This window comes from Bos grunniens, chromosome 5, assembly GCF_055505025.1.
Source record: "Bos grunniens cultivar Pamir isolate PY7600 chromosome 5, Bosgru_T2T1.0, whole genome shotgun sequence".
Taxonomy (NCBI): Eukaryota; Metazoa; Chordata; class Mammalia; order Artiodactyla; family Bovidae; genus Bos; species Bos grunniens.
The window spans coordinates 61,739,664-61,767,006 of NC_141169.1; the positions used below are offsets into that span (position 1 = coordinate 61,739,664).

Genomic DNA, 27,343 nt, shown 5'->3' on the forward strand with positions numbered 1-27,343 from the left:
AAATCCCCATTTAAAATGCAAAATTCTTTGAGTTACCACTTCAAGCATTAGTACACATTAATGTCCACAGGTTAAGGCTGAGTTAAATGCTTATGAATTTAAAATATAGTGATAAGGCTGAAATACAAATGAATAAACAGAGTAGTCATAACTACTAGACACCAATATCATTCGCAGTTACAGACCTCAAGGTCCGATAAGAGGGACCAGAGTGGATCAGTTGCATGCAATTGATTCTTAAACTATTTTTAGTTCTTTTGCTAACCTTAGTTTGAGTGCATGGTGGTGGGGAAGGTCATTTTGAGCACAGCCTTTGGAGTCTGAAGGCAGGTCCCTGCCTTCAGAGTAAACCTCCAACGGTTTACTCTGACCTGTGTCAAATGGCTAAACCTCCCTAAACTTTGGTTTCTTAAACTGTGAAATGGAGATACTAGTAATATCCTAAATTGCAAAGTTATAATGATGATTAAATGGAGTAAATGAGATTACTTGTTTCCAATGCTTAGAATAACTCCTGGCATATATTAATGAGCATCATTATTAAGTGGTAGAAATGGAAAAAGTATAGTTTGGATATGTGATCCTAAGTTTCTGGCTCTCCTATTCGCTCTATCTCCAGAATCCTCTCAGTTATAACATCTAGCGGTGAGCAGGAGAGCAAAAACACCTCAGGAGTAACATTGCTTTCTGGACAAGGTTTTTCTTCTTTTGCCCTCCAGGGGCCGCTGTATTTCCCCGAAAGCTCGCGGGATGCCTGGTTACCACGAGACCGTCGCCAGGCAACCGCGTGTACACACACCCCGGGACGGGCCCGGGTCTCGTCAACATGGCGGCGCAAGGCACCTGCTCGGTCTCTTCACCAAACGTGTCTCCCACTTCAGTGTCGCCGCCGACTCCGCCCCCGCCCTCTACTGGGATTTCGAAGTCGACCCTGGTGGACTCGAAGGCGAGCTCTCTGAGCCCACAGTCTCGCTCGGCCGGCCACGAGGACTTGTTGCCCCTCGCAGTATTTTATGGGCCGCTGGACGCAAAAAACCCACTCCTGGCCTCCTGTGAGAAGGAGATTCAGGAGTTGCTAGACTTCATGAAGAGAAAGAAGGCTTTAGCTACAACGGAGGAACAGAAATATGAGTTCCACCGGCTTTGGTAAGCAGAGGCAGGGCCCTGGGGGCGGGTGCTGTCCGGAGAAGACAACTCCCAGGGCCAGAGGAGGAGATGCTCTGAGGAGGCAGACGGTGGTCCCTGGAGCTGGTCGGTGTTGCGGATGCAGAACCTGGCCAAAGGGCCCGGAGATAAACACAAAGTTTAAGAAGTGAAGACTCGTCGCTATTACAATCCTTATTGCCTGGTAAATGTGTCTTGACTTCCTGCTCGGGTCAGAATAAAAGTCAACAAAGAAATGTTTCATATTTCACAAGTTCACATGATTCAGCATTTGTTCTGACTGTCTTCTAATTGCCAGTGCATGCCAATGAAGTTTTGGCTGACTCACAGGTTTCACAACTTTCCATGTTGTGGGTACAGTTTTGTATATGGAGGGAAAGGAATAACTTTGAGGTCACTTAGGTTCATGAAAAAGTTAATTCTTGATGCCATGAAGTATGTCATTCTGTGAACATTTGTACTTTATTCCTTTTTCAACTGCTACTATTAATAGCATCACAGTAACTTGTTCTTGATTTTGTGACTCATTTTGCACGTTTGCCTTTTTTGGATTCCATCACCATGTTATTATCTCAAACTGCAGACTACCTGTTTTTAAGGCTCTTTCCTGTTTGTGTTAACCATCTTTCTTTCCCAGTCAAAACACATTGCAAATGGAACAGTTAGAAATGTAGGCAAGTGGCAAAGAATACTAGAATAGTCAGTAGTTTCATCTTATATTTTTCATCCGTGTATTTAATATGAAGAAATAGTTTTAATTTATATTTACTATTCATTCATGGATTTAACTGCATATTTATTGAGCACCTCCTAAATATCAGGTTCCATTCCAGGAACTAGGAAAACATCAAGTTAAAAAAATATACAAATTCATATCCCCATGGAATATGTATTTTTGTGTCTACAAACAGCCAGTAAACAAATATGTAAGGAAATTATTTTACACTGAAGTAAGTGCTAGAAAATTAGAGCAGGGAGGAAGATAATGATATCAGGTGGGTGTTATAATTTAAAATGGGATGGCAGGGAACATGGTCAGGGAAAGTCAGGAAAAGTGACCTTTGATAAAGATGAGAGGGAGGTATGGTAGCAAATGATAAGATTTCTGTACAAAGAGTTGGCCACGCTGGGAGAATGGCAAGTGTGAAGGTCCTGGGGTGCGATTGTGACTGTGGGATGAACATGTTTGGGCAGGAGTAAGGGAGATGAAGAGTTAGTTTTTAGATATATTAAGATTGAGATGTAATTCACCATCCAGGTAGAGTTATTATGTAGGTAGTTGGATATGTGGAGTCTGGGGGTCAGAGGAGAAATACTTTTGGGATTCATCAGCATATGGATGACATTTAAACTTTGACATTGGATGGAATAGCTAAGGGAGTGAGTATAGATGGAGAAGAAAAGAGTCCAAGGACTGAACTTTGGAACCCTCCAACACTGACAAGTGGGGGAGATGGGAAGAAACTGGTAGAGACTAAGAAGGAGTGGCCAAAGAGGTAGAGGAAATCCAGTGGTGTATTGGAAGCCAAGTAGAGAAAGTGCTTTAAGAAGGAAGGAATGATCAGTCACTTGTGGCAAATCCTGCTGATGGGCCAAGTAAAATGAGAACCAAGAATTGACTAAGGAAAGCACATTACATGGCTAAGCTACATGTGTGCACATGTGTGCTAAGTTGGTTCAGTTGTGTCCTACTTTTTGCGACCCCATGGATTGTAGCTGGCCAGGCTCCTCTGTCCATGGGATTCTTTAGACAAGAATACTGGAGTGGCTTGCCATGCCCTCTTCCAGGGGATCTTCCCCACCCAGGAATGGAACCTGCATCTCTTACATTTCCTGCATTGGCAGGTGGGTTCTTTACCACTAGCGCCACCTGCGAAGCTCAAGCTACATATGTTTATATTTAAAATGTTTCTGTTTTTGTGCCTTAGATAATAGTTCACCTTTTCATCTCCACTACCAACATTCCAGTTCAAACCATCATCATCTCAAATTTTCTCTGCAGCCGCTTGAGTCTCAAATATATCCTTCACGTAGCAATCAGGGTGACCTTTATAAACAAATCACCCACTCCCTTATCTAAAGACTTCTGTTTCCCATTGCTTTTAAAATAAAATTACGACATTTTCTGGTGTCTTTCAGGGTCTGAAGCTCTGGCCTTGCCTGCCTCTTTCATCTTAGCTCATCCCTCACTTCTCTCCCAGGACTTTCCGGGAAAACAGACCTCTGTTTATCATCTCAGGGGCTTTATATTTGCTCCCTCCTTTGTTGGAAATGTTCTTTCCTCAATTTTTCAAGTATCTGGCTCCTTTTCTTCCAGGTCTTAGTTTGGTTGTTACCTCCTTAGGAGGCCTTTCATATCTAACACAGGGTTTACCCATCAATTTATACTTTTATTGAATATTCATTTCTTATGTATTGTCCATCTCTCCCATTAGAATGTAAGCTTCCTGTTGAGTTTAGATGGTGATCCACTTTTTCATTGCTGTATATCTAGCACCTAGCCTGAGGGTTGGGATATTGTGAACATTCAATGAATATTTGGCATTGAAAGAATTTAAGAATTATCCTTTTTGTTCTCAATAATTGTTGATCTGGGTCAGTTGGTAAGTACAGCAGCGGCCCCATCTTTAAACAGAGACTCACAAACATTAAGGATTGACACGGACCTTAGCCTCTAACTTCTCACATGCTTAGGTATTTATTTACAGAGTAATTTTTATTGAGTGCCTACTATATGCCAGGGCCTGCACTGTTGTTGTTGCTGTTTAGTTGCTAAGGCACGTCTGTCTCTTTTGTGACCCTGTAGACTGTAGCCTGCCAGGGTCCTCTGTCCATGGGATTTTTCTAGGCAAGAATACTAGAGTGAGTTGCTATTTCCTTCTCCAGGGGATCTTCCCAACCCAAGGATGGAACCCCCATCTCCTTGCTTGGCAGGCAAATTCTTTACCACTGTGCCACCACGGAAGCTCTAGGGCCTGCACCAATTATGAGTTATACAGTGATGAGCAAAATAGATATGGGAATCTGTGCTCATGGAGAGAGGGAGACAGGCTTTTAATGAGTCACTTTTAATAAGTGAAGGCTTTTAATAAGTCAACACACAAACAACAAGCGCTGTGAAGGAAGAAGCTACTGAGAATTTACATGTGCCATGTATTGCCCTAAGTCCTGGGGATATAGCAATGAACCAGACAAAAACCTCCTGCCCTCTTGGTGCTTATATTCTAGAGGGGGACATAAACGATAAACGTATTAAATAAGTACATTTTGTGGTGTCCTAGAAAGTGATAAATGCTAGGGAGAAAAAGAGAGGAAAAGTTATGGAGTGGGAGACAGGAGGTTGCAATCTTCAACAAGGTGATTAGAGTAGGTAACAATTGAGCATAGGCTTAATGGGAACATAGTGGAGACCTGCCTTCAAATGAATGGTGAGGAAGGTGACATGAAGCTGAGATTAGAAGGCTGCCTCGCAGTCAACCAGCAAGGAAAAAGAGGATAAACAGAAGGAACAATCATGTGGGAGGATCTTGGCAGGAAAGAGGCAGGGCCCTTTGGAGGAGTGGACAGAAGCCTATTTAGCACAGTGTGGAGAGTGTGGGTGCAGTGGTATGAGATGAGATTAGAGGAGTAGATCGGGGTGTGCAAGGTTTTAGAGGCCATTTATAGAGTTTACATTTACTCCAAATGCAATGAGAAATCGTTGCTTAGTTTTTGGCAAAGAATTAACCATATGTGATTTTTAAAAAAAATATGTTGTTTGACTTAGTACAAATGGAGTAATGATGGCAATGTGGAAACCAGTTAGGAGTACTGGAGGTAGGAGTTGCTTTTATAACATATTTGACAAGATGGTAATTTTTTAAAATAAAAAATTGCTTATTTTTATAACTGTAGAGTCTCATATAAGTATAAAATTTGTAGTACCTAACATACAGATTTTGATCATACCAGCAATGTCCTTAAATTTAGAGTGCAATGTATTTTAAAGGTATGCTTTTGTTATAAGCACACAAAATTTTGATATTCTTTTTATATAGTTATGTTTTTCTGCTTTGCTGCTGCTGCTGCTGAGTCACTTCAGTCATGTTCGACTCTGTGCGACCCCCATAGATGGCAGCCCACCAGGCTCCCCCGTCCCTGGGATTCTCCAGGCAAGAACACTGGAGTGGGTTGCCATTTCCTTCTCCAATGCATGGAAGTGAAAAGTGAAAGTGAAGTCGCTCAGTCATGTCCGACTCTTAGTGACCCCATAGACTGCAGCCTACCAGGCTCCTCCGTCCATGGGATTTTACAGGCAAGAGTACTGGAGTGGGGTGCCATTGCCTTCTCTGCAATAGTTATAATCAAATAGCAATCAAAAGTGTATTAATAAACTTTCTTAAATGATGTGTGTTACATATTATATGTTATATTTTCCCTATTTAATCATTATGTAAGCCATTTCCCAATAAGCAATTTTAACTTGAACTTATGGCTCACTTTAAAAAAAAAAGGAAATTCTGTTACGTAACCTTGAGTGATTTATGAAGTTGGTATTTTTCTTTTATGAGTAACAGACCTACTCATCATTATCTCATCTGTAAGGTTTGGGAAGAAAGAACTCTTTCAACTATGTAATTTAAGAATTCTATCTTAAATTTCTTGGATTTACTATATTTATTATAATGCATTTCATGAAGCAGAAATCAAAGGGAAAAAGGCAAAACAAACCCAAACACATTTACCTTTTTAAACTTCTCTGGGCTGTGTTTTCTATACTCTTTATTTGGCATGATTACATGTATATATTTTACTACCCTTAAATATTATTAATCTGTCCATGAAGGCAGGAATACCCTGTATCCGCCTCCTCTCTTGTCACTGAGCTATTATCATTTAATTTTTTTTTTTGAAAGTTGCTCAGTCGTGTCCAACTCTTTGAGACCCCCATGGACTGTAGTCCTTGGAACTCTCCAGGTCAGAATACTGGAGTGGGTAGCCTTTCCTTCCCCAGGGGATCTTCCTGACCCAGGAATTGAACCAGGATCTCCTGCATTGCAGGCAGATTCTTTACCAACTGAGCTATCAGGGAAGCCCCATCATTTAGGTAATTAATTGACTTTTTTTTTTTACATGTTTTTATTGAGGTTGTTCCGTTAATACCCAGATGTGTACCTGATAAGTACTTGAGCCATCTTCAGTCCTTAAGTTCTTCTTTCCTATTAGTCAGCTTGAGCTACTAAGAATGCTGGAGAGGGTTGCCATGCCCTCCTCCAGGGGATCTTCCTGACCCAGGGATCAAACCCACATCTCCTGCATCTCCTGCATTGTAGGCAGATTCTTTACCAAATGGGAAGCCCAATTACTAACTTCAGTTCAGTTCAGTTGCTCAGTTGTGTCCGATTTTTTGCAATCCATGAACTGCAGCACCCCAGGCCTCCCTGTCCATTACCAACTCCCGGAACTTACTCAAACTTATGTCCATCGAGTCAGTAATGCCATCCAACCATCTCATCCTCTGTCATCCCCTTCTCCTCCTGCCTTCAATCTTTCCCAGCATCAGGGTCTTTTCAAATGAGTCAGATCTTTGCATCAGGTGGCCAAAGTATTGGAGTTTCAGCTTCAACATCAGTCCTTCCAATGAATATTCAGGAAAGATTTCCTTTAGGATGGACTGGCTGGATCTCCTTTCAGTTCAAGGGACTCTCAAGAGTCTTCTCCAACACCACAGTTTAAAAGCATCAATTCTTCAGTGCTCAGCTTTCTTTATAGTCCAACTTTCACATCCATACATGACTACTGGAAAAACCATAGCTTTGACTAGATGGATCTTTATTGACAAAATAATGTCTCTGCTTTTTAATATGCTGTCTAGGTTGGTCATAACCTTTCTTCCAAGGAGTAAGCATCTTTTAATTTCATGGCTGCAGTCACCATCTGCAGTGATTTTGGAGCCCCCCAAAATAAAGTCAGCCACTGTTTCCATTGTTTCCCCATCTATCTGCCATGAAATGATGGGGCCAGATGCCATGATCTAGTTTTCTGAATGTTGAGTTTTAAGCCAGCTTTTTCACTCTCCCTTTCACTTTCATCAAGAGGCTCTTTAGTTCTTCTTTGCTTTCTGCCATAAGGGTGGTGTCATCTGCATATCTGAGGTTATTGATATTTCTCCTGGAAATCTTGATTCCAGACTGTGCTTCATCCAGTCCAGCGTTTCTCATGATGTACTCTGCATATAAGTTAAATAAGCAGTGTGACAATATATAGCCTTGACTGTACTCCTTTCCCGATTTGGAACCAGTCTGTTGTTCCATGTCCAGTTCTAACTGTTGCTTCCTGACCTGCATACAGATTTCTCAGGAGGCAGGTCAGGCGGTCTGGTATTCCCATCTCTTGAAGAATTTTCTACAGTATGTTGTGATCCACACAGTCAAAGGCTTTGGCATAGTCAATTATTAACTTAGTCAGTTTGGGCTTCGATAGCAAAATCCCATAGACTGGGTGACTTAAACAACAGAAATTTGTTTTCTTATTTTTCTGGAGGCTAGAAGTCTCAGATGAGGGTCTGGCAGTGTCAGTTTCTGGTGAGAGCTCTTTTCCTGGCTTAAAAGATGTCCACTTTGTTCTCATATAGTCTTTCCTCTGTGAAGCACACACAGAGAACTTGTTCATGTCTCTTCTTAGATGGATTAATCCCAGTGGACCAGGGCCCCACCCTTATGACCTAATTTAGCCTTAATTACTTCCTCAGAGCCTCCTCCAAATGCAGCCACACAAGGGATTAGGGCTTCAACATGTGAATTTTGAGGAGGCACTCACATTCAGTGTATAATACCTTTCTTACCAAAAATTTATGAGATAGGATTGGACAACTATTAAGAGAAGTTTAGATTTTTCCTAGAGGCATTTATAATTTCCAAGAGAGAGGGAAGGAGTAAATATTAACTAAATGGGTGAACAAAATAAGCAATGATCTGCTTCCCTTTGAACTCTGGTTAGAAACCACATAGGAAACATAACCCTAAATGGACTGACTGGGCAGTTGGACCTTTGAACTCTTTATAGAAAAGCATAAAATAAAAACAAAGAATTCTTTTCCCTAGTCCTTCATCCATTCATTCTTTCTGTCAAAAAGTGTTTATTGAGTGGTGACATATACTAGATATTCACTACTCTTGGGGCTGGGCAATGACTAAACAGATGAAGTCCTTGTTCTCAGGGAGTTTAGATCCCAGACGACTGGAAGGCACAGTTATATGCTGGCTAAGAGTATAGATGTACCCTGCCTCAGTTTGATCAGCTGTATATTTGGGATATTGATATTACCCATCTCAGTTGTGAAAATGGAATGAAAAATACTCATGTTGGTAAAAGACCCAGATTAGGCAACACAATACTGAAGGAGAAGAAATTTGGAGGACTGACACTACCTGACTTCAAGACTTGGTACATTAACTAAGACAGCATGGTATGGGGAAAGAATGGACAAACAGATCAAAGGAGCAGAATTAAGAGCCCAGATAGTCAACTGGTCTTTCACAAAGGAGTGATGGCAATACAATGAAGCAAAGTCTTTTTAACAAACGGTGCTGCAATTGCACATCCACATGTGAAAACCATATCTAGCTAGAGACCTTACACCCTTCCCCAAAATACTCAAAATGGATCACAAACCTAATGTAAATTATATGCTATAAAACTCCTAGAAGATAATATAGGAGAAATCTAGATGACTTTTGATATGGCAGTGGTTTTTGAGGTACAACACTGAAGACATGATCCATGAAAGAAAGAGTTGATAAACTGGACTTCATGAAAATTAAAATTTTCTGCCCTGTGAAAGACACTGTCGATAGAATGAAAGCCAAGCCACAGACTGGGAGAAGAAACTTGCAAAAGACATATTTGATAAAGGACTACTATCTAAAATATACATAGAACTCTTAAAAACTCAGCAATAGGAAAACGAACAACCTGATTTTAAAAATGAGCCAAAAATCTTAGCAGACGTCTACCCAAGGAAGATAAATAAATGACAAAATAAATATATGAAAAGATGCTCCAAATCATATGTTATCAGGAATATGTAAGTTAAAACAACAGTGAGATACCACTACACACCTATTAGCATGGCCAGAATCCAGAACACTGACCATACCAAATGCTGACAAGGATATGGATCAATGGGAAAATTTTCATTCATTGCTGGTGGGAATGCAAATTGGTAAAGCCACTTTAGAAGACAGTTTGATGTTTTCTTATAAAACTAAACATATTCTTACCATATAATCCAGCAGTCGTGCTCCTTAGTATTTATCCAAAGGAGCTGAAAACTTATTCCATACAAAAATCTGCACATGGATGTTTACAACAGTTTTATACAAATTGCTAAAACTTGGACACAAACAAGATGTCTCTCAGTAAGTAAGCTGATAAACTGTGGCATATATAGACAATGGAATATTATTCAGTGCTAAAAAGAAATGAGCTATTAAGCCACAGGAAAACATGGGTGATTCGTAAATCCTTATAACTAAGTGAAAGAAGCCAATTTGAAAGTGCTACATATTGATACTGTATGATTCCAACTATATGGCATCTTGAAAAAGGCAAAACTATAGAGAGAGTAGAAAGTTCAGTGGTTGTCTGCGGTTAGTGGGGAGCGACTGATGAATAGGCAGAGCACAGAAGACTTTTAGGGCGGCAAAACTACTCTCTATGATTCAATGGTGGATACATGGCGCTATACATTTGTCCAAAGCCATATAATGGATGGCACCAAGAATAAACCCTAATGTAAACTAGGGACACTGGGTGATAATGATGTGTCAATATGTTAATTGTAACAAATGTACCACTTTGGTGAGTGATGTTAATAATGGAGAAGGCTGTGCATGTGCCAGAGATAGGGGTATATGGGGGAATCTCTATATATTCTGCTCAGTTTTTCTGTGAATCTAGAACTACTTTAAAAAATAAAGTTGATTTTTTTTTTTGTTTGTTTATTAAATATTTAAAAAAAAAATCACATGCTCCCCATCCTGAACCCTCCTCCCTCCCAACCTCCCCATACCATCCCCCTGGGCCTTCCCAGCGCACCAGCCCCAAGCATCCAGCATCGTGCACTGAACCTGGACTGGCATCTCGTTTCATACATGACATTTCACATGTTTCAATGACATTCTCCCAAATCTTCCCACCCTCTCCCGCAGAGTCCATAAGACTGTTCTATACATCAGTGTCTCTTTTGCTGTCTCGTACACAGGGTTATCGTTACCATCTTTCTAAATTCCATATACATGCGTTAGTATACTGTATTTATGTTTTTCCTTCTGGCTTACTTCACTCTGTATAATAGTCTCCAGTTTCATCCACCTCATTAGAACTGATTCAAATGTATTCTTTTTAATGGCTGAGTAATACTCCATTGTGTATATGTACCACAGCTTTCTTATCCATTCATGTGCTGATGGACATCTAGGTTGCTTCCATGTCCTGGCTATTATAAACAGTGCTGTGATGAACATTGGGGTACACGTGTCTCTTTCCCTTCTGGTTTCCTCAGTGTGTATGCCCAGCAGTGGGATTGCTGGATCATAAGGCAGTTCTATTTCCAGTTTTTTAAGGAATCTCCACACTGTTCTCCATAGTGGCTGTACTAATTTGCATTCCCACCAACAGTGTAAGAGGGTTCCCTTTTCTCCACACCCTCTCCAGCATTTATTATTTGTAGACTTTTGGATCGCAGCCATTCTGACTGGTGTGAAATGGTACCTCATAGTGGTTTTGATTTGCATTTCTCTGATAAAGAGTGATGTTGAACATCTTTTCAAGTGTTTGTTAGCCATCTGTATGTCTTCTTTGGAGAAATGTCTATTTAGATCTTTGGCCCATTTTTTGATTGGGTCATTTATTTTTCTGGAGTTGAGCTGTAGGAGTTGCTTGTATATTTTTGAGATTAGTTGTTTGTCGGTTGCTTCATTTGCTATTATTTTCTCCCATTCTGAAGGCTGTCTTTTCACCTTGCTAATAGTTTCCTTTGATGTGCAGAAGCTTTTAAGTTTAATTAGGTCCCATTTGTTTATTTTTGCTTTTATTTCCAATATTCTGGGAGGTGGGTCATAGAGGATCCTGCTGTGATGTATGTCAGAGAGTGTTTTGCCTATGTTCTCCTCTAGGAGTTTTATAGTTTCTATAGTTTTATAGTTTCTATAGTTTTATAGTTTTTTTATAGTTACACATTAAAAAGATCATACACCATGACCAAGTGGGCTTTATCCCAGGGATGCAAGGATTCTTCAATATCCGCAAATCAATCAATGTAATACACCACATTAACAAATTGAAAAACAAAAACCATATGATTATCTCAATAGATGCAGAGAAAGCCTTTGACAAAATTCAACACCCATTTATGATAAAAACTCTCCAGAAAGCAGGAATAGAAGGAACATACCTCAACATAATAAAAGCTATATATGACAAACCCACAGCAAACATTATCCTCAATGGTGAAAAATTGAAAGCATTTCCTCTAAAGTCAGGAACAAGACAAGGGTGCCCACTTTCACCATTACTATTCAACATAGTTTTGGAAGTTTTGGCTACAGCAATCAGAGCAGAAAAAGAAATAAAAGGAATCCAAATTGGAAAAGAAGAAGTAAAACTCTCACTATTTGCAGATGACATGATCCTCTACATAGAAAACCCTAAAGACTCCACCAGAAAATTACTAGAACTAATCAATGATTATAGTAAAGTTGCAGGATATAAAATCAACACACAGAAATCCCTTGCATTCCTATACACTAATAATGAGAAAACAGAAAGAGAAATTAAGGAAACAATTCCATTCACCATTGCAACGAAGAGAATAAAATACTTAGGAATATATCTACCTAAAGAAACTAAAGACCTATATATAGAAAACTATAAAACACTGGTGAAAGAAATCAAAGAGGACACTAATAGATGGAGAAATATACCATGTTCATGGATTGGAAGAATCAATATAGTGAAAATGAGTATACTACCCAAAGCAATTTATAGATTCAATGCAATCCCTATCAAGCTACCAACAGTATTCTTCACAGAGCTAGAACAAATAATTTCACAATTTGTATGGAAATACAAAAAACCTCGAATAGCCAAAGCGACCTTGAGAAAGAAGAATGGAACTGGAGGAATCAACCTACCTGACTTCAGGCTCTACTACAAAGCCACAGTTATCAAGACAGTATGGTACTGGCACAAAGACAGAAATATAGATCAATGGAACAAAATAGAAAGCCCAGAGATAAATCCACGCACATATGGACACCTTATCTTTGACAAAGGAGGCAAGAATATACAGTGGATTAAAGACAATCTCTTTAACAAGTGGTGCTGGGAAATCTGGTCAACCACTTGTAAAAGAATGAAACTAGAACACTTTCTAACACCATATACAAAAATAAACTCAAAATGGATTAAAGATCTCAAAATAAAGTTGATTTTTAAAAATGCATACAAAGAGTCAGTCCCAGTGTTCATAGCAGCAATATTTATAATAACTAAGATATGGAAGCAACCTAAGTGTCCTTCAAGAGATGAATGGATAAAGAAGATGTGATACACACATGAACACACACACACACACACACACACATACACACACAGGAATATTACTCAGCCATAAAAAAGAATGAAATCTTGCCATTTGCAACAACATGGATAGACCTGGAGGGCATCATTTTGCCAGGTGAAAGAAGTCAGCCAGAGAAAGACAAATACTTTATGATATCACTTATATGTGGAATCTAAAAAATACAACAAACTAGTAACTATAATAACAAAGAAACAGACTCACAGACATAGAGAACAAACTAGTGGTTACCAGTGGGGAGAGGGAAGGTGTGAGGGGCAAGATAGAGGTAGGGGATTAAGAGGTACAAACTACTAAATCACGATGTAGTACATCTGAAACAAACTATATCTCAATAAAAATATTAAAATTTTAAAATAATTAAAAATGCACATTAAGAGCTGTCAGTGCTTGGTACAAAGGAAATAATACTATAACCGTAATTACATTTATCAATAATTAGACATTGACAGTATGGCACATTGGAAAGCACAAGAGAGGAAGGATGGGGGGAAGGGATAGTTTGAGAGTCTGGGATGGACATGTACACACTGCTATATTTAAAACGGATAACCAACAAGGACCTACTGTACAGCACAGGGAACTCTGCTCAATGTTATGGGGCAGCCTGGATGGGAGGGGAGTGTGGGGGAGAATGGATACATGTATCTGTATGGCTGAGTCCCTTCCCCGTTCACCTGAAACTGTCATAGCATTGTTAATTGTCGTCTATGGGGTCGCACAGAGTCGGACACAACTGAAGCGACTTAGCAGCAGCAGCAGCAGCAATACAAAATAAAAAGTTAAAAAAAGAAGACTTAGCACAAGGTAAGTTTTTAAGGATTGCTTGCCAATTAATTTAGGCTTCCTGCTGACTTTGAAGATATCGTTTTATTTTATAATTTTTACAGTGCCACCTCTCTGTTTAATATCTGGACCAAATACGCCCCCCGGCTGCCAGCTGCCTATTACAACGAGAAGCTTCTGAAGGTTGGAGATAGCCTTTGTGAAATGAAAGTAAGTACCTCTGGAGTAAAAAGAGCCCAAATGAAACTCATTTGGCTAATTATTATTATTATTGGATAGCATTCCTCTTTTACACGATTTGATTTTTTGTTGTTGGAAAAATCCAAGGGGATATGTAAAAATTTTAATGAGGCACAGTGACAGAAAAAGTGTTCACTTTAAAATTTTGTAGTTGGGATTCTCCAGAGGTGAGAGGTTCCTGAACAGAAAGACAGTTGGCTGAGGCTGAGCAGGAGCACAGCCCATAGTTAGCAGAGGGTGTGGTAGGCGCCCAACAGGAAATGCTGAGTCATCATGTTCCTACCTCATACAAAGGAGCCCAGACACCACTTCCTGTTGTTTTTCACATGGCTGACCTTGCCCACAGCCCTTGCAGGGCCTTGCTGCTGTGTTGCTTGCTTCCAGGTGCCTTGTTTCAATGACCTTCAGCTCCTTCTCAACACTTTGCCATATGTAATTGCAGCAGTCATTCCATACAGGCCCCAGTTCTTACTCAGTGTTGTATTCCAACTGAGTTCCTGCCTTATTTCTAGTTCCATTATCAATGCCCGGGTCTTGGATTGCTGCGGACTCATGGATTTGGTTTGATAAGACCACACTGAGGCTGGGTTTTCAGTTAATGAAAATGTGAATTTTTCCCCATAACCTCTGGCTTGGGCCCAAATTATTCCAAGTTAAATATGATATCTTTGGCACGTGTATTAATAGGCTCCTTGGACCAAGTGTTATTTTATACAAAGTGATTTTAGGCCAGACATGGGAGGTATTCTGTCTGTTACCAAGCCAGGTCTGTTTTCCTGACATGAAGCGAGCCAAGTACTGAGCCGCTGAGGTTTGCAGCAGAGAAACAGTTTATTCACAAGGCAACCAGGCGAGGAATAAGTCTCAGATCTGCCTCCTGGAAAGCGAGGGAGTTGGGATATTTATGAGATATCAACAGTGTGATCTTAGGCTCAGGGAAAGGTGATTGGAGGTAGGGGGAAAGGTGAGGGAGGTAGTTGGAGTTCTGCACAGGTGCACCTGGGTTATGTGTGTATTCAAAATGGGGGTGCATAGCCTGATGGGAGCCCAGAGCTTTTCAGCCTCTGACGTCAAAAGGACTGGTCAAGAGATGCCTGGGCAGGCCTAATTTTAGGGTTGGGGGTCCCAACCTTCCCCCTGTTGGTTGGCTCTAGGCAAGAGCTGACTCTAGTTCCTGTAAAACAACTGGACAGCCTGAAGCTGTCCATTCAGTTCAGTTGCTCAGTTGTGTCTGACTCTGCGACCCCATGGACTGTAGCACCCCAGACTTCCCTGTCCATCACCAACTCCCAGAGCTTGCTCAAACTCATGTCCATCAAGTCAGTGATGCCATCCAACCATCTCATCCTCTGTTCCATTCTCCTCCTGCCTCCAATCTTTCCCAGCATCAGGGTCTTTTCCAGTGAGTCAGTTCTTCCCATTAGGTGACCAAAGTATTGGATTTCAGCTTCACTATCAGTCCTTCCAATGAATATTCAGGACAGATTTCCTTTAGGATGGACTGGTTGGATCTCCTTGCAGTTCAAGGGACTCTCAAAAGTCTTCTCCAATACGACAGTTTAAAAACATCAATTCTTCGGTGCTCAGCTTTCTTTGTAGTCCAACTCTCACATTCATATATGACTACTGGAAAAACCACAGCTCTGACTAAATGACTTTTGTTGGCAAAGTAATGTCTATGCTTCTTAATATGCTGTCCAGATGGGTCATAGCTTTTCTTCCAAGGAGCAAGGGTATTTTAATTTCATGGCTGCAGTCACCATCTGCTGTGATTTTGGACCCCCTCAAAATAAAGTCTATCACAATGTTTCCATTGTTTACCCATATTGCCCATGAAGTGATGGGACCAGATGCCATGATCTTGTGTTTTTTGAATTTTGAGTTTTAAGTCAACTTTTTCACTCTCCTCTTTCACTTTCATCGAGAGGCTCTTTAGTTCTTCGCTTTCTGCCATGAAGGTGGGAAGGTACACAATTAAGGAAAGAAAAAGAAAGAGAAAAAAATAACTAAAGCTACCTTAATCAGTGAAGGTAGTTTACAAACCAAGGGCTTTTAACAAACTCTTCCCTTATCTGTTGTTCTGTAAGACAAGCTCATGAATTTCAATTTTGTTATGAGCTTCTCTTACCTCTTTGGGGGCACAGTTTCAAATCTTCTAAGTCTACAGTTTCTCAGCTTCATTTTCCTCCTCCATTTCTATTTTCTGGGCTTGAATCTTTTTGGAAATTTACCGAATGGAGGCAAAGATGCAGAGGAACTTGCATAAGGGAGCACTAAGATCTATTTTCAGCTGCCCAAATTAAAGAATCCTCTCAGCTCCATGTAATTGGACCATGGTTCTTAGAGACTTGAAAATACAGAGTTTGGGAAACTACAGAAAAAGAAACCAAGTGAGATCCAACTTGTAAGCTATATTCATGTGAAATGGAATAACAGTTTTCACAAGAATTAGACGAGTGCCCGGCTCTTTGTTTTTATGCGTCTTCTCAATATAATGAGGCTTCCCTGGTAGTTCGTATGGTAAGGAATCTGCCTGCAATGCTGGAGACCTGGGTTTAATACTTGGGTCAGGAAGATCCCCTGGAGAAAGAAATGGCACCCCACTCCAGTATTCTTGCCTGTAGAATTCCATAATAAGGAGCTGGTGATACACAACACGGTCTGAGGTTGTTTCAGGAGTATCCAGATGGGTGGAGGGAGGAAGAAGGAACATGTTAGAAGTTGATAAAGCAAGTTGATAATGGGTATTGGCCAAGAATTCAGAGTATTTCAGGTAGACTATCTAAAAGATTTACTAAAGAAACAGAATGTTTTAAATACTTTTCACTGATGGGAAAGTGGGCCGGTAAAGGTATTTATAACCCTGGAAACAAACTTGAGTGGTTACTTTGGTTTCTAGAATCTATTTTTATTTTAGTTACAGTAAAGCTCATCTTGTTGGACTACTCTTGTTTTGAACCTAGATTTGAATTCATTATGTGAATCAAGTTAGAATGGAAAAGATTCAGAATTAATTAGTGAGTAAGTGACAAACAAGTCAATAGAAATAGGAACAAAAGAGCATTTTAACTCTGAATCTGTGGAGGGGCAAGGTAACCCAAGAGGCAGTTCACACCCAGGGCAGCTGCTCTTCCTGGAAACACAGTGGCATGGGAAGAAGCAGAGGAAGGGCTGTAGCTGACTCATCTGTGGAGCCTTGCTGGCATCCACCGCCCTGAAACTCTCTGGGTCAGCTGTGCCCTGTGGGCTTCAGAAATGAGGCATCTGACTTTGTAATGGGAAACTAAGCATGCATCAGAACTGACGAGAATCCTTAACTACCAATAGCACAGACTGATTGGTCCTGATGTAACTTCAGAAATGGGACATGAAAGAGCCAGCTCATCACCTGCAATCTTCTCTTCTCCTTTCTTTCTTTCCTTCCTTCCTTTTTTTCCTCTTCCTTCTTTTCTCTACCCACCCCCATTTTTTCTCCTCTCCCTAGCTGCCCTCCCCAACCTGTCCTTTCTTTTTTGGAGCTTAGGAGGTATCAGAGAAGCAAGGCTGGTTAAACAGCTCCTCCACCTCTGTGATTGAGTTGGTGGATTACTATCCTCTGTTGAGGCTGAACCTGTTGGATTTTGAGTATATCCAGGTATTGCCACACACAATGCCCTGGGGAGTATCCCCGTCTTTGAAGTCTCATGTCACAATTGGTTTGTTGTGAGGAGAATTAAATAATGCACATGCATTGCCAAGAACAGTGTCTGTTACGTGTGTGTTTGGAAATAGTTGTGATAATGTTAGTAATGATGTCATGGTGGAAGTAATGGTGATCATAGTAATTATCAACATTGCCATCATTGAGAATAATATGAACGTTGGGTGTGCTAAGTTGCTTCAGTCATGTCTGCGTCTTTGTGACCCTGCCAGGCTCCTCTGTCCATGGGATTCTCCAGGCAAAAATACCTGAATGGGTTGCCATTCCCTCCTCTGGGGGATCTTTTCGACCCCAGGGATCAAACCCACGTCTCTTCTGTTTCCTGCATTGGCAGTGGGTTCTTTAGCACTAGCGCCACCTGGGAAACCCAATATCACCTAATTTTAATAATGATAAGAAAAATGGTATTTTAAAACCTTCATCGAGCCCTTTTTTTTTAATTTCAGGAATATAAATTGGCCCTTTTACAGTGCTATGGCAGATATCTTCAGGAGTTCAGCATCAGCTTTGATGAGAATAAAGCAGACGTGAATCAATTCAAAACTGTCTTTTTCCCAAAAGGCTTTGGAGACAAAACTGCAGCACATACAGTAAGATGAAAGTGGTAGCTAAAATAGCTACCGTTTATATTAGCTATGCAACAGTCTGTCCTTTAGCTGACAGCTTCGCAGTGTCTTTCATTTGCCTAGCGTGGTATTTACCTGTGTACTATAAGTTGCTTAATAAATATTTTCTGTGCTGGATGAGAAAGTGCACTTATTAACTTTTGTAAAGATGCTTTGGAGATTTCGTCACTATAATCGCTTATTCATCCAGTAGGCAGTTTTATTATTATTATAACTAATATTGGTAGAATGCTTTTACTCTTCAAAGTACTTTGGAAAACATTGGCTCCTTACAATAACTCTATGAGTTAGATACTGTTATTATCCCTATTGTATAAGAGAGAAAAAGAAAGCTAATCACACAGTATAATAACTAGTGACTCTGGAGAGGAAACATAGATCTTTTGATATGAAAAAAAATATGCTTTTTTCTAGTATACCAGCATTATTATGTTAATTGCTACCGATGAGTCACTGGTTGAGCAGTTATCATGTGCTAGGTAGTCTTCTAAATGCTTTATATGAACTGTTATCTTGCAGCCTCATTGCAGTCCTAAGAGATGGGTACGATTATGCCTCTTTTACAGATAAGAAACTGAGGCTTTTTGGAGAGTAAAAAACCTAGTTGTTTTAAGCAATAGACACAGTTGGTGTTTGAACCCTAATTCATCTGAATCCGAGGCTGTGTTATTCCAAACTTAATGATTGTTCTAGGTCTTGAAAACAACATGTGGTTTAATAAGCAGAAATGCTGAAGCATGTTTGAAGGCACATTTAGTTTGCCTCTGACACAAGTGCATGAATGAGAATACTGGGCAATGTGAGTTAGTGCTTAATATGGAGGGGAGGGGTAGGGATCCTGATACCAAGAAATAATTCTTGGAACACTAGCTGATTGTCCTACAGCTCAACTCGATTCTGACTCTACGAGGAGATGGAGTCAGATTCCACAGGTTAAGGGTTCAGTCTTACAAGACCACTCCCCATTCCACCACATCCCATACTCACTTCAGATGCCAGTTGCAAGCTCCAGTTGTTACCTCAGAGGTTCCTACGACCCATCCTTGGGTTCAATAATTTGCTGTAGTGGCTCATGGCACTTGTGAAAACGTTTTAGTTATTAGATTACAGGTTTATTATAAACGGACATAATGTAACTCAGGAACTAGAGGGAAGAGATACATAGAACAAGGCATGGGGAAAGGGCGTAGTGCTTCCATGGCCCCTGTGGGCACCCCACTCCCAGCACCTCCATGTGTTCATCATCTTGGAAACTTCCCAAACACCATCCTTTTGGGTTTTTACGCAGGCTTCATTGTTGTTGTTCGGTCACCAAGCCATGTCCAATTCTTTAAGACCTCACGGACTGTATTATGCCAGACTCTTCTGTCTTCCACTGTCTCCTGTAGTTTGCTCAAATTTATGTCCATTGAGTCAGTGATGCTATATAACCATCTCATCCTTTGCTGCCTCTTCTTTTGCCTTTAATGTTTCCCATCATCAGGGTCTTTTCCAGTGAGTCAGCTCTTCCCATCAGGTGGCCAAAGTGTTGGAGCTTCAGCAACAGTCCTTCAAATGAATATTCAGGGTTGATTTCCTTTAGGATTGACTGGTTTGGTCTCCTTGAAGTCTAAGAGAGGCTTCATTGCATAATTGGGATTGATTGAATTATTGGCCATTGGTTGTAGATTCAACTTCCAGCCCCTGTTCCCTTCCCTGGAGGTCAGGGGGTGGGACTGAAAGTGCTAAACCTCTAATCACATGGTTGGCTCCATTGGCAACTTAACCTCCATCCTTAGCCACTTTCCAAAAGTCACCTCATTAACATAGCCAAAGATCTTTGTCACTCTCAACACTTAAAACAATTCCAAGGGTTTGGGGGGGTTGTGAGCTAGAAACTGTGGATGAAGAACAAACATATATGAGAAACATATTTTGTCCATCTGAGTGGCCAAATATATATTTCTTATAAATTGTAATATCTCAGTGCCCCATTGGGAAGAGTGCTGAATGAAAAATTGGAACTTTTGAGCCCCCCCACCCCCTACTACCCTGGCCCAGGCCTCCATATCTCTTATACTATTGTATTATCATGCTTAGACTCAACCTCCCTAGCTGTGAAATCAGTTTCATGGTGGCTAGAAATACATTTATCCAAGCAGACAATCTGCCTGGTAGAATAAGGCTCATTTGTGTTATTATAAGTGTACACTCGCACAGCTTTAGTAGTTCTGATGTTTCTCTAGCCAAAATCACTCTCCTGAACTCCCCATCTATCGAGGTGACATCATAATCTCATAATCAACATGTCCCAAATTGAACAAACATCTTTTCTCCAATAATTGGCTCCAGTCCATCACCCAAGCAGGAAACCATTGCAAGCCTCTTCCTCTCTCTTACCTCTCACTTCTAATTGGTCACTAAATGTCATGGATCTTAGATAAGACTTAGTTCTTTCCTTTCTCTTCATCCCCACTTTCAGAGCCCCATTTCAGGGCCCTTTTGTCTCTGGACAACCTCAGAAGCCTTTGATCTCAGCTAGCCTCTTGCATGTAGCTTTGTCCCCCATCTGCTTTGCATCTTTCATACTTTTGTCAGAATTCATTTCTAAAAAGTGTAAATCAAATACTAGTCCACATTCTTTGGAATGGTGTCCATGTTCTAACCATGGACCACTTCTATAGCTCAATTTGTCTTAAACCTTCTTACCCAACTTTAAAAAAGACTTTCAGCTCAGTGACCACAGCAGTCACCTTAAGCATCCCTAACACTGTGTGTGCCTGGAAGGGTTTTTCCTCTGTCAAGAGCCTTGTCTTCCTCATCTTTGACTCCCTGTTGCTTAGCAGAGTGTGGCAAACAGAGGTGCTCAACAAACATTTGCCGACAGAATTGTGTACATACATAACATCTGAATTAGTATGTTAACATGCCATTAGGGAGACTTTTAAAAATTGTTTCAATCCTATATTCTTGGAAGTAAGACTTTTTTTTTTTGACTAAAGAAAGATGATCTTAACTAAATGGATGGTTTGAATAAACTTATTTTACCAAGTTTCTTCCCATGTGTTAGTCCACTAAGGCTGCTATAGCCAAAATCCAGAGATTGGATGGCTTAAACAACATTTATTGCTCGTGGTTCTGGAGACTGGTGAGTCCAAGATCAGGGGGGCTGGAAGACTCTGTCTGGTGAGGGCCTGCTTTCCCGCTATGTTCTCATATGGCAGCTGGTGAGGTTTCAACATATACATTTTGGAAGGACACAAACATTCAGTCTCCTGTACTCTACTGATCTATTGAGTTAGTTATGCATAATTTGTTTCCATTTTAGTTTTTTGCATTTTAAGAGGTGCTTTCCTAAGTTGTGTAAGCATTATTTATATTCTTTTTTTCTCATATGTTTCAGTTTCATGCTTTAAATGGCAAAAATATTTGCAACTACCAGCTGGTCTGTGACAGTGATGTGAACCTGCAGAATAAAGAATCTGTGACCCACTGTCTGCAAATCTTGTCCTCCTTCAGGCTCATCATGCAGGTGGCTTTGCCACAGGAGCACCTGTGCTGGATTATCTTCAATGGTATATATCAGTGTTCAATATTTTATTTTTCATTGTGTCTTTCAGGAAGTCATTTAATTGCCAAGTTCGATGGTGACTTGATTACCTTGTGATTTAGATAATGTTCATTTCATAAGAGGACAGTGGTGGGCTTTGTTACATTTTTATCACATTTTAGTTTGTCCTTACCAGCAGGGACTCATACAGCAAGTGTGTGGATTTTCTGCTCAAGGGAGGATCAGAGCTGTGGAGATAATCAGTTTCACATATAAACAAAATACGGGGCCACAGTTAGTAAGTCGATATTGGGTTGGCCAAAAGTTCATTCATGTTCTTCTATAACATCTTACAGAAAAGCCTGAACAAACTTTTTGGCCAAATAAATCTAAGTGGAGAAGGATCAGAGGGCCCTTGCAGGTTAGATTATTTCTAAGCATCATCTACTTATCGGTCCTCTCCTCAAATATTTTGGCCAGTGACTAGGGCTTCCTACATATCAACCTTCTCCTCCTACTTGTTTTTGAGTGAGGAACTCTGAGAATGTGCATGTATATGTGTATATGGTTTATTTACATACACATATATGCGTTATATAGATAGACGTATGTATGCATTATATATGTCTCATAAAATGAATCTTATCTAAATCTTATAAAAAGGTAACCTTTTTTTTCTTTTAAGAGTTACAATTTAAATTCAATTTAAATTCTCTTTAAAGTTACAATTTGAAGTTATAAGGAGTAACCTATAATATTGTTCTCTGGATCACATATTCTTGTAAGAAAAAGAATGACAGTCTGTTCTGAGTTTATAAGATGAGGGCAAAACAACTTGAAAGAAAGCGTATTGGATTTCCTCTCATCCATGGTAGCTGACAGTATGTTTCCTAGTCTTTTCCTTCTTCACTGTCCCCAAATAATTTTTTTTGACATTTTGACTGTAATCAGACCTTACATTTGCTACTGAGATGAGAGTGTCTCTGGGAGACATTTTTCAGGCCAGTGATTGTTAAACTTTTGCATCCCATCATCATCAGAGTTGCCAGGGCCATGTCTCTGGGTGAATTGCTCATGCATCTTGGCAGGGACTGAGCCAGAGCAGAGCTTCTGTGCTCAAGAAAGGGTGATACCCAGCCTGATGGTTGGGCCCTGGGGTCAGGCTCTGCTTAAGAGGTGGAGATGATGCAGTGTGACTCCCTATCAGAAATCCTTCAAAGATTCCCACAAAACCACCCCCCTCCCATTTTCTTTTTAAAAAGGACAATCCCTGTGTCTTCCACATCCTTTATTCTGCTGGGTGCTTTTTCTTTGGCATCATGTTCTAGATTTTATCCTGTTTCCTAAATATTTTCCTGCTCAACTCTATGGTTTTAGAATCTAGCCATGTTCCTATATGTAAACCTGGTTTGTTAACTGCCTGCTGAATTGTATTCGGCAGAGACCCATAATAAGGATGGGCACCTCGTTTGCCCTGCTTCTCTGACCTCACAGGTAATTCTGTAGTGAGTATCCTCACATCGGTCCTCTTGTAGACCCGTGTGAGAGTTTTCTGGGACGTGTGCCCAGGAGTGGTTGCTGGATTGTGGGAGATACATGCACTTAGTGTCATTAGTTGCCATCCCTGTTTTAATTAACTCATCTCAAACTTAAGTGCCAGGCATTGTTCCAGGTGTTAGGGATACAGGAGTGGACAACACACAAAAACCCTGTTTCTCATGCTGCCATAGTACTTCAGAGAGATGATAAACAAGTCAAAACTAAGTGATGTGTCAGGTGGTGATGAGGACTATCTGTGTGTATCGTTAGTCATGTCTGACTTTTTTGCAACCCCATGGACTGCAGCCCACCAGTCTCCTTTTCCATTGGACTTCCCAGTCAAGAGTATAGGAGTGGGTTGCCATTTCCTTCTCCAGGAGATCTTCTCGACCCAGGGATCAAACCTTCATCTCTTGCATTGGCAGGCAGATTCTTTTACCACTGAGCCACCTGGAAAGCCCCTGATGATGAGAGCTATGGAGGGAAATAAAGTCTAGAAAGGGATTAGTGAGAGTGATGGCTGGTCTGGGGCCTGGGCTGCAATTTTAAATAGAATGGTCAGGGTAGACCTCACTGGAGATTTGAACAAACACCTGGCTGAGACATCTGAGCATTCAGGGCAAGGGCATTCCGACTGGGAGATTAGCAAGTGCAAAGGCCTTGTAGTTTTAAAACTTTGGAATTTGAATTGTGAAAAAATGACCTGCCCAGTCAATTTCTTAAAATACATTCGAACTTTCCTGCTAAATATTAACACTCTTTAATTGACTATTATACAATTATAAGAGTTGGTTTCTTAAGTTATTTAATCAATCTTGGTTCTTTCACAAAATCTAACTGGGTAAATGAATATTGGATAATATTGGATAATATCTGACTTCTCAACTAACCTGAACACAAATCATTTAAGCCTTCAATAGATTATTTTGGTGGTGACTGTCTTTGATGAAAAGGAGTCACATGTCAAGGAATCACTTGTCACAAGTCACTCTGTATCAGGGATTTGGTTAAAACATCAAACTAAGTTCCAGAGGCATTCTGAGATCATAAAGATTCAGTCTGTGTTCCATTTTGAACCATTTACTCTGTCCAGTGGGCTTCTGCGGTGGAATCTGTAAGCCATGCCAATATCCTGAACCATCAGGGAAGAATTCCATTATGGTCAGGGTGCACTAGGGGTGCAAAGATTAAAGGTACATCTTTGAAGTTCCAAGGGCCCTTGTTATTCTTGAGGGTGGTCTCCTGGGGCTTTCTGAAGTCCCCCAGTTCCCATTGCTGAATGTTTGTCTTGAGTTCTCTGCTCACACCTGAGTCATGTGTTTTGTGAAGAGTTACATGTCTCCTATGCATATCCTCACTAGGTGATTTTTTTCCTAAGTAACACAGTTATACAGATCAGGTCAACAAAGCCAAGTTAAGAATGCTGAGCCTGAGCTCTTACTAGCTGAGGAATTTTTCCCTACTGGATCTTACTGCAGATAAACAATTCTACGTCATGAGAGCAGGCACATTAAGAATGCTGAGGCTCTGAATGTGAAGGACTTAATTGCATTCTCTGTGAACTTTATGGTTGTTTAAGTATTTAAGATTTTATTCAGTATATTTTGGTCACTGATTTGTGTCATATGTATTATGCCTGCAGGTGTATTGTAATCAAGGGATGTGTGTTTTGGAGCAGGTGCTATTTTCTTAGAAGCTTTTTAAGTTTAAAAGTGAACATAGGATTTGTAATTGTTGAATTGTGGCGCTTATGAATTTTAGATCAGATATTTTATGGGAAATATTTAGATTGCTTGCCATTATAATTAAATGCCTTTTTAAAGCATGCTATACTGTCTTTCTGAAGTGACTTAGCAGCAGCAGCATACTGTCTTTTGGGTTATGTTTATAGCCTGATAATATGTTTTCTATATAGAAAGATATATGGTGATGCCATTCTCCACTTGTCCTCCAAATGCTGCTATGAAATGAGCTGTCTATCTTCATTTAGTTATTGGCCTGATTTTAAAAATGATTGTACTTGAATGATCTTACATAGGAGTTGGAAATGGCATTTTTCATCAGAGTGCTTATGGGACGTACTTAATAATGGGATAGATATTATATGAAACAGCAAGTGAATATAATGTAACCTATTATGCATTATGAGTTTTAAGTTATGAGTTTCTTTGTTGAGTATTGTGCTATATGATTAAATATGTATCCTAGTCTTATTTGGAGATAAATCTTTAGTTATGCAACTGTGAGGAAACCATGGGAACCAATAAAATTTTATATGAATTAATAAAACCACAAAGTACATACATTATGTTATTAAAATATCCTTTTGTTCAGTATATTTCAAAACTTAAACTTATGTCTTACTATGGAGCTTGATCTGCATTTTACTGGAAGAGCTTAGACTGTAACTTATGGCCCTGATACTAGTTGGCTAAACAAATACCTCAGCTGTGTTCCAGTCATGAGCTGGCTTTGTTTTATAGTAAGGGTTGGGTTTCCCTGGTGGTTCAGAGGGTAAAGCATCTGCCTACAATGCGGGAGACCCAGGTTCGATCCCTGGATCCAGGGATCCCCTGGAGAAGGAAGTGGCAACCCACTCCAGTACTCCTGCCTGGAAAATCCCATGGACTGAGAAGCCATGGGGTCCCAAAGAGTTGGACACAACTGAGCGACTTCACTTTCACTTCTTACTGACCAGTACTTTAAAATGCCTTTAAAGTAAGACTAAGTTTCCTGTGTTAACATTTTAAAAATATGGTCATATTAATTCTTTTAAAAATTTAGCTGCAAGTTATAAAAAGTTTTATAATGATTATAACTTTGGTCATTATCAGATTTTCTTATAAGAGAGTCATTTGTTTTGAGAACTACCAACTTAAACTACAGAGTGTGGAATGTAGAGTTCTATCATGTGACTATAAAATATACTAATCTTTTTCTCCATCTAGGTACCATTTACATTTACACTATTTGCAGAAAATTGATGATCAGAGGTCATTCTTCCAAGGTATGAAATTTACTGTCAGAATATCTTCCCCTGTATTTCCTGGTTTTCTTAAGACTTTTGTTAGCATTGAATGCTAAACAAAGAAAATTTAATGACTTAGTATCACAAAAGTTAGTGGCTGTATTTGTATTACTAGGTATACTGTTTTTAGTTTTCCTTTAACATGATCATAAATAAAAATGTAAACAGTTAAAGTATTCATGAAAAGAAAGAATTTCCCAAATGGATAGATATTTCTCCAGGGTCCCTCAGTCTTTCAGATTAGTTGTAACTTGTCAATATGATACTGCTGCTGCTGCTGCTAAGTCACTTTAGTCGTGTCCGACTCCGTGCGACCCCACAGACGGCAGCCCACCAGTCTCCCCCGTCCCTGGGATTCTCCAGGCAAGAACACTGGAGTGGGTTGCCATTTCCTTCTCCAATGCATGAAAGTGAAAAGTGAAAGTGAAGTCGCTCAGTCGTGTCCGACTCTTAGCGACCCCACGGACAGCAGCCCACCAGGCTCCTCCCTCCATGGGATTTTCCAGGCAAGAGTACTGGAGTGGGGTGATATAGTTATTAGACGGATATTCAGTATCATATTGTGGAGAAGGCAATGGCACCCCACTCCAGTACTCTTGCCTGGAAAATCCCATGGATGGAGGAGCCTGGTAGGCTGCAGTCCGTGGGATCGCTAAGAGTCGGACACGACTGAGCGACTTCACTTTCACTTTTCACTTTCATGCATTGGAGAAGGAAATGGCAACCCACTCCAGTGTTCTTGCCTGGAGAATCCCAGGGACGGGGGAGCCTGGTGGGCTGCCGTCTATGGGGTCGCACGGAGTCGGACACGACTGAATCGACTTAGCAGTAGCAGCAGGGTAGCCATTCATTCTAGCTTGTCCAGGACAGTCCTGGTTTATGCCTGCTGTCCTGGAGTAATTATTAATAGTGCTCACTTTTACTTTTAAAAGTATTGTAGTTTGGATGGTAAACTATGGTTAGCCTGTGGGTTACTTGCTGTGGAGCTCGGACCACATTTGCTTGAAGAACTTGCCCTGTACTTATGGCCCAGATACTCGATGGGTGAACAAACACCTCAGCTATGTAAGTCATGAGCTGACGTTATTTTTTAGTAAGATTCGCACTG

At 40.3% G+C, this 27,343-nt stretch overlaps 1 protein-coding gene across 5 annotated transcripts in view; it reads left to right on the forward strand.

Moving 5' to 3' along the window:
* The first annotated feature begins 746 nt into the window (after nt 1-746).
* CFAP54 (cilia and flagella associated protein 54) overlaps nt 747-27,343 on the forward strand; it is a 303,678-nt gene continuing 277,081 nt past the window's right edge. The window contains exons 1-5 of one of the 5 annotated variants that reach the window (XR_015163949.1): nt 747-1,146; nt 13,678-13,783; nt 17,960-18,103; nt 21,522-21,693; nt 26,156-26,214. Coding sequence is in view for 2 of the 5 variants with exons in the window: in XM_086400813.1 (XP_086256939.1) it covers nt 827-1,146; nt 13,678-13,783; nt 17,960-18,103; nt 21,522-21,693; nt 26,156-26,214 (801 nt within the window). In the remaining 3 variants the exon portion in view is untranslated. The remainder of the gene's footprint in view (nt 1,147-13,677; nt 13,784-17,959; nt 18,104-21,521; nt 21,694-26,155; nt 26,215-27,343) is intronic. The other 4 variants (XM_086400813.1, XR_015163948.1, XM_086400812.1 and 1 more) reach the window with 4 other exon arrangements.